This window comes from Danio rerio, chromosome 15 (assembly GCF_052040795.2).
Source record: "Danio rerio strain M-AB ecotype USA chromosome 15, GRCz13ab, whole genome shotgun sequence".
Lineage (NCBI taxonomy): Eukaryota > Metazoa > Chordata > Actinopteri > Cypriniformes > Danionidae > Danio > Danio rerio.
In genome coordinates, this window is record NC_141035.1 from 47,066,635 (window position 1) to 47,075,000 (window position 8,366).

General features: G+C 38.0%; 3 protein-coding genes across 5 annotated transcripts in view; 1 reads left to right on the forward strand and 2 right to left on the reverse strand.

Annotated features, from left to right (window-relative positions):
• The window catches only part of gria4a (glutamate receptor, ionotropic, AMPA 4a), an 877,747-nt gene that overhangs the window by 430,006 nt on the left and 439,375 nt on the right, over positions 1–8,366 (reverse strand). The window lies entirely within an intron of this gene.
• Positions 1–8,366, reverse strand: part of LOC100535385 (uncharacterized) — a 199,308-nt gene that overhangs the window by 19,829 nt on the left and 171,113 nt on the right. The gene's annotated exons all lie outside the window — the stretch shown is intronic.
• Positions 1–8,366, forward strand: part of cwf19l2 (CWF19 like cell cycle control factor 2) — a 60,884-nt gene that overhangs the window by 6,435 nt on the left and 46,083 nt on the right. For all 3 annotated transcript variants that reach the window (XR_015508786.1, NM_001033752.3, XM_087283275.1), the window contains 2 exon segments: positions 4,394–4,519; positions 4,647–4,757. Coding sequence is in view for 2 of the 3 variants with exons in the window: in NM_001033752.3 (NP_001028924.3) it covers positions 4,394–4,519; positions 4,647–4,757 (237 nt within the window). In the remaining variant the exon portion in view is untranslated.

The following is an 8,366-nucleotide window of genomic DNA, read 5'->3' on the forward strand; positions in this document are numbered from 1 at the left end:
GACGGTGTCCTGCATAGTTTAGCTCCAACTTGCTTCAACACACCTCCCTGAAAGTTTCTAGTATACCTAGAAAGAGCTTAATTAGCCGGTTCAGGTGTGTTTAATTGGGGTAGGAGCTAAAAGATGCAGGAGAATGGCCCTCTAGGACTGGGTTTGGACACCCCTGTTTTAGATCAGCTGAGATCATTAAGTCTTTTTCTATGCAGTGCATTTGCATAAATTGTTATAAATCATTAGCATATACAAATACAGAGCAAACTTAAGGGCTCTATTTTGACGGTCCATGCGCAGAGCGCAAAACGCAGGGCGCAAGCGCTTTCAGGAAGTGTCAGAACGCATTTTTGCTAATTTACGGACGGGAAAATGCACTTTGCGCCAAGGCACATGGTCTAAAAGGGTTGAGTTTATTCTCTTAATGAGTTATAGGTGTGTTTTGAGAATAAACCAATTAGAGTCTCATCTCACATTCCCTTTAAGAGCCAGCTGCGTCGCGCCAAGCGCATTCGCTATTTACAGGACGCAAAGTAAGTCTAAGTGGAAAAAATGAGCATTTCACAAGCAAACAGTTCACAGTTTTTTAACAGAAAACAGTTAAACAGAGCATCTACTGCGTGAGAATGAGAGATAATGGATCTACTTTCACTTTCGCTCTTGGATAGGGAAACCTTAACGCACAGACATCAATTAGTCTATAAATAATTAATTTGTTTGTTAAGCGCAAATATTTGTTTCAAAACTATTTCTAAATTCAGTTCAAATTTCTAGCAAACGAATAAATGAACAATAATGACCAAGTGTGGTCAAAATACTGAGTTATATCCAAATACTCCTGCCATGCCCCATATTTTCTAAAACCTGACAGGTGGGCAAATCCAAGCTTGTTTTTAATAAAACAAATAAAAATATGGATGTATTAAATAATACTGCTAATAATAATAACATTATACAAATGCAAATTGTTATGAATGAACTGAAAAAGCCTCCCGAGATGAAGAAGACATAAAAGCAGTGATTTTTCATATTTATGTAGGCTAGAAAATAATATGTTTTGTAATATTTTAATCCTTTATATTTATATCCTATATCTATTCTTATTATATTCTATATATATCCTTAATATTTAAATTTTTTCATATGTAAAGATATTTGCCTTTTGCTCTCTTGTGTGTATTAAGCAGTGTGTAAGCGAGGCGCAACTCTGCGCTGGAGTTTAGACCGGTTTAGTTTTGGTCTAATGAAAAATCTATTATAGTTTCTCAAAATAGCAACGCGCCAGCGGTCCGCCTCAGAACGCCTTCCTTTTTAGACCAGAGCGCCTATGGGCGCACATATGAGCGCAAATGCATTTGCTATTTAAACAGCGTAGCGCAACGCCTCCAAACCACTCTTGTGCCAAGCTGAAACTACCAAAAGACTACACTTGCGCCACACTGTGCCGGGTGTATGATAGGGCCTGGAAAGTGAAATAAATAGCTTTATGGTTTTCTAGGAAGTCTAACAGCATCTAAGTGCAGAAATTGAACAATCAAATGTAAAATAATATGATCCTCATTGCATAAATCATTTAAAAATAATAATATTTAAAAACATCTTAAATAATCTAATCCTGCAATGTGACTATTGATCGTTAAATGCATCATAACAATCTTGTATAAAGAGTTAATTACAAAAAAATGCCAACAAATTAAGAAAAAATCCAAATTGGTTTGACAATAATTTGCAAATAAATTAGGAAAACTTGGTAAAAAATTAATTACTTCTATTTTTTTAATCACAGTTTATAAAAACAGTCATTTGTACATGCCATCAGAGGGGAAAAGCCCCGCCCACTAGTGACCGTCTCTCCCTCATTAGCATAGACAGACCTGAGTTAGAAGCAGCCATCTGCCATTACAGTTTTGAATCTGCCGCTATGCTCACACAGGCATTTATAGCTCCGCCTTCTTTGGAAAAGAGCGCAATCCTATTTGAATTTAAAGCGACAGTCTACGAAACAGCACAATTAGGATCAAAGCCTTAAATGTACAGTTTCAAGGAGTTATAAAACATTATTTGTGTTGTATTTTGAGCTGAAACTTCACGCATAATAGTTCTTCTTTAAAGGTAAAGACCCCACTCAATGTTTATTCTGCAAAAATAAATCCAATTACTAATCACACTCTATGGAAAGGTAACACTTTTAATGACTGCACAAGTTTTTTTTTTATTTTTTATGAAATGATCTTTCTCAAAAGTTTTAGCAAAAGTGTCACCTGGATTTTTTTTGGGGGGGGGGTATTGATCATTACCATTAAGGGCCCTATCACACCCGGCGCAAGGCGCGACGCAATTGTTGTTTGCTAGTTTCAGATTGGCGCAATAGTGGTTTGATGTTTTGCTTGATGCTGTTCATTCATTCATTCATTTTCTTGTCAGCTTAGTCCCTTTATTAATCCGGGGTCGCCACAGCGGAATGAACCGCCAACTTATCCAGCAAGTTTTTACGCAGCGGATGCCCTTCCAGCCGCAACCCATCTTTGGGAAACATCCACACACACATTCACACACACACACTCATACACTACGTACAATTTAGCTTACCCAATTCACCTGTACCGCATGTCTTTGGACTGTGGAGGAAACCAGAACACCCGGAGGAAACCCACGCAAAGGCAGGGAGAACATGCAAACTCCACACAGAAACGCCAACTGAGCTGTGGTTCGAACCAGCGACCTTCTTGCTGTGAGGCGACAGCACTACCTACTGCGCCACTGCCTCGCCGCATGATGCTGTTTAAGTAGCAAATGCGTTTGCGCTCATATGTGCGCCCATAGGCTTTCTGGTCTAAAAAAGGAGGCGTGTTAAGGCACATTGCTGGCGCGTTGCTATTTTGAGGAACTATAATAGACTGCTCAATAGACCAGATCAAAGCAGGTCTATAGTCCAGCGCAGGGAGATTTAGTTGTGCACCTTGCTTACACTCCTTAATACACACAAGATGTACAGCAATACACGAATATCTTTACATATTCTAAAGGATTAAAGGATTAAAATATAACAGATTATTATTATTAGCCTACATAAATATAAAAAAACAAACTTTCATGTCTTCTTCATCTCGGGGGGCTTTTTCAGTTTATTCATAACAATTTGCTTTTGTATAATGTTATTATTATTAGCATCATTATTTATTATATGCATATTTATATTTGTTTTATAAAAAAAATACTTAGATTTGCCCACCTGTCAGGTTTTAGACCCTATGGGGTGTAGCTTGTGTATTTGGGTATAACTCACACTTCATTATTTTTATTCATTTATTTGTTTGCTGGAAATTAGAACTAAATTTAGAAATAGTTTTGACACAAATCTTTGCGCTACACACAACAAACATAACTAATTATGTATAGGCTAATCCATGTCTGTGCGTACAACAAGTTTCCCTATCAACAAGAGTGAAAGTGAAAGTAAAGAAGGAGGAGGCTTATCTCTCATTCTTGCGCTGTAGATGCTCTCTTTAACTGTTTTCTTGCTAGTGAAGTGTTCAGGTTTTCCACTTACAAAACAAATGCACTCTGGCGCGACGCAACTGACTCTTAAAGGGAATGAGAGATGAGACTCTGATTGGTTTATTCTCAAAACACACCTATAACTCATTAAGAAAATAAGCTCAGCCCTGTTAGACCATGCGCCGTGGGGCAAAGCGGATTTTTCCGTCCTTAAAATAGCAAAAGTGGATTCTGACTCTAATGCGTTTGCGCCCTGCGCTATGGACTACGCATGGATCGTCAAAATAGGGCCCTAAAAATTATACGCTGTTTGTGGTTTTAATTGTATATTTTACAATTATATTATGTAAATATATTATTGTAATGTTTTTGCCATGAAAAAAGCTGTTGTTGCTAATAAATATATGATATAATAAAAATATATGATATGATATTATATGAAGGTATCGTGAAATTAAAGTTAAGTTATTTCAGTTAGTATCAATATTTTTTATTATTATTATTATTATCACAGTTTTTTTAGATAAAAATAATTACAAGGTAAAGACGAAAGAAAAGGTTAGAAAACAAAACTAATTAGGGGCTTAATAAATAAATAAAATCAGGAGAATAAAAGTTCAGAGAACAATTAAAATATATAATAAATAATACAAAATTCAGTAATTATAAATATTATATTTTTCAAATAGATTAAAGATCTATACAGCGTTCATATTTTACATTTGAATAACCTGTAAAAGCCCTCTAAAAGTTTAAATAATTTAAATTATTCACAGTATTTTGAAATGGCCACGGTATTAATATATTGTGCATGTTCATTATCACGATATATTAAATTATTGAATGCTATCATATGTCTACTTCACACTGGAATCACTTTAATCATCTGTTTTTGTGCACACAGGAGCATACTGTGAAAACCAAGAAAGCTAAAAAGGAGAAGAAAGCAAAGAAGAGTAAGAAAGAGAAGAAGAAAAAAGCCAAGAAAGAGAAAAAAGACGAGGGAGATGCATCTTGTGACAGCTCTGAAGTATGCGTACACAGGAATTTTGTCTTTTCAATTCTTTGATCACAACATGCATGACTAAAATAACACAGTAAAGGTTTGTTTTTTTATCTTAAAAAAACAAAACAAAAACATTTTCATTTGTTTTGAGGACTCAGAGGACGAGTGGGTGGAGGCTACACTACCATCAGGGGGCAAAGACAAGTCATTGGAGGCGGAACCAGAGGCCACACCCTCTTCCAGCTCAGCCAGTAATAACCAAGTAAGAACTAGATTTAATTTATGTATTGATTTGTTTATGGTTTTAATCGCATATTTATTAATAAAATATTTCTGCCATGAAAATATTCATTAAAATAGAAGTAAAATATCATTAAAAACTAAAAAAAGCTTTATAAAATATCATTAAAAACTTTAAAAAGCACATACATTGTTTTGTATTTTGCGATTTAGTCAAATCACTGAAAATCATTCGCAGCTGTTTGTGTAGCTTCTTAGTGAACTGCGGCTCTTTGTAGTAAATGTTGCTAACGTTAAGCAAATGCAAATACCACATATAATGACATTTTGACTTGAAATGCACTTCATAGCTTCAGTTGAGTGTTTAAATTGAGTCCCTGTTTTGTATTGAGAGCTATTTAAGAGTTACAACAGAACATTTTGCATTCAAAAATATTACATTTTACAACATTCAACATTCATTCAATTATTCATTAATTTTTTCAGCTTAGTCCCTTTATTAATCGGGGCTAGCCACAGAGTAATGAACTGCCAACTTATCCAGCACGTTTCACGCAGCAGATGCCCTTCCAGCTGCAACCCATCTCTGGAAAACATCCGAACACACTCATTCACACTCACTCATACACTATGGACAATTTAGCCTAACACAACATGACATGACATAGTTGTATCCAATTCACCTACACCTCATGTCTTTGGACGGTGGGGTGAAACCAGAACACCCAGAGAATTCCCATGCGAACACAGGGAGAACATGCAAACTCGCACACAGAAACGCCAACTGACCCAGCAGAGACTTGAACCAGCGAAGTTCTTGCTGTGAGGCGACAGCACTACCTACTGCGCCACTGCGTCACCTATAAAATTCAACATGAAATAAACAAATACAAATAATAAATAATAAATAAATAAATAATATTTAATATTTAAATTTAAATAATAATAAATAAATAATAATAAAAAATATATAAAGGACAGCATTTGGGGGCTTTACATTGTTCCAGATTCAATGCATTCAACAGTTGTTAACATTGACATAACATGACATGACCTAATCAATCAATGTTTTAAAAATATGTCCTTTTTAGTCTCAAAATAAATGTCAATTAATAGTAGAATTCTAATAAGCAGTGACAAAGACGTTGCATCATTACTTTATTATCATTTATTCATTCATTTTCCGCCACTTTTCTGGGGCCGGGTCGCGGGGGCAGCAGTCTTAGGAGAGAACCCCAGACTTCCCTCTCCCCAGACACTTCCTCCAGCTCATACGGGGGGACATGAGGCGTTCCCAAGCCAGCCGATAGACATAGTCCCTCCAGTGTGCCCTGGGTTTTCCTCAAGGCCTCCTCCTGGTGGGAGATACCTGAAGCACCTCCCTAGGTAGGCTTCCTGGAGGCATCCGAAACAGATGCCCGAGCCACCTCACCTGACTTCTCTCGATGTGGAGGAGCAACGGCTCATCTCCGAGCTCCTCCCGAATGTCAGAGCTCCTCACCATATCCTCAAGAGTGTGTCCTGCAACTCTTCGAAGGAAACTCACTTCGGCCGCTTGTATCCGAGATCTTGTCCTTTCTGTCATGACCCAAAGCTCGGGACCATAGGTGATAGTAGGAACGTAGATTGACCGGTAAATCGAGAGCTTTCTTCTGGTAAATCGTCAGCTCCTTCTTTACCACAACAAAATGGTACATCGACCGTATTACTGCTGCCGCTGCACCGATCCGTCTGTCAATCCATCCTTCCCTCACTCGTGAACCAAACCCTGAGATACTTGAACTCCTCCACTTGGGGTAAGGACTTTCCTCCAACCTGGAGATGGCAGACCACCTTTTTCTGGTGTAGCACCATGGCCTCGGAGGTGCTGATTCTCATCCCAGCTGCTTCACACTCGACAGCAAGCCGCCCCAGTGCATGCTGAAGGTGCATGTTCAACAAGCCAACAGAACAACATCATCTGCGAATAACAGAGATGAAATCCTGTGGTCCCCGAACCGGACCTCCTCCAGCCCAAGGCTGCGCCTTGAAATTCTGTCCATAAAAATTATGAACAGAATTGGTGATAAGGCGCAGCCCTGCTGGAGTCCAACATGCACTGGAAACAAGTCTGACTTATTTCCGGCAATGCGAACCAGACTCTTACTCTGTTCAAACAGGGATGAGACTGCTCTTAACAGAATGCCACGAGAGACACAGTCAAATGCCTTCTCCAAGTACGCAAAACACATGTGGACCTCGAGCACCCAGGTGAGGGTATACAGCTGGTCCAGTGTACCACAGCCCGGACGAAAACCGCATTGTTCCTCCTGGATCCTAAGTTCAACCATCGTCCGGATACTTTATTATCAGGACAATACATTAAGAAGAACTCAGATGAACCATATTTTGTCGTAGCCTTGTGTTCATTAGTCCTCGTAGAATTTAATTAAAGCAGTTTAATCTTCTGTTTATCCTGTAAACACTATTAGGATTTCCCATACACTTGTATTTCCTTGGTATTTTGGGGGATATTTGGATGTTCTGTGCTACAAGAGAGAAAGAGATGCTGGTTTCTTATTCGCACACTAATACATGCTAAATAGCGTTGGAAAACCCAATTAGAGTGTCCCAAACCATAGTATGTTGAAAATAGTATGCCAAAGGTTCCTGGATGCAGGCCCAGATTAAGAACTCAGGGGCCCCTGGGCACATTGTCTTGTAAGGCCCCCTACCTGGCCGCACCCCTATAGTTGAATTTAAAAAATAAGAATAATATAATTTTTAAATAAAATGAATATATAATTTGTTGCCCACATATTTAAATAAATGATATATAGTACATAGGCATTTAAAGTCTACAAAGATTTAACTTATTTTTCAAAACATTAAATAAAAATACTAATAAAACTATATATATATATATATATATATATATATATATATATATATATATATATGTATATATATTATATATATATATATATATATATATATATATATATATATATATATATATATATATATATATATATATATTAGGGGTGTCATGCTCAATTTCGATTATCGATTTAAAAAATAGAATCGTCGATGCTGCCACGCCCCCATGTCACGTAAGCTTGGCTTGCCAAGCGGGAAAAAACAGGCTTGTTGAAGTGCTTGTTAAACTGCAGAAGCTGGAGACCCGTCGACAGAACTTAAACCCTCTCCTCTTTCAATGAAGTCGCCGGTGTGTAAGCATTTTGGATATCCAGTGAGTTATGTTGACAACGTTCGTGTTGTCGACAAAAAACACAGTTTTGCAAGCTCTGCTATGAACGTATTACGTATGGTTAGTCCGATAGACAACACCGGCATCGCGATCCTCCGCCCGCCCCCGTTGCAAATCCGCTCGCGAAAAGTACACACTCAGGCCCTGTTTACACTGTCTTTGTTTTTAAATGGCATTTTAGAACGACAACGATTTGACATCCACAGTGGCGTGTAGCATTTCTGAGCAGCCCTCCTTCCTCTCTACCTCTGAAAACGCACATCACGTGACCACACAGACACACACAGAGCCATGCGCTCGAGACAGCAGGTCCAGGCAGTCAGAGGATCAGGAGACTGCTTCAATCTTTCACTCACTTGTACTTTGTCATTTTAGCGAACA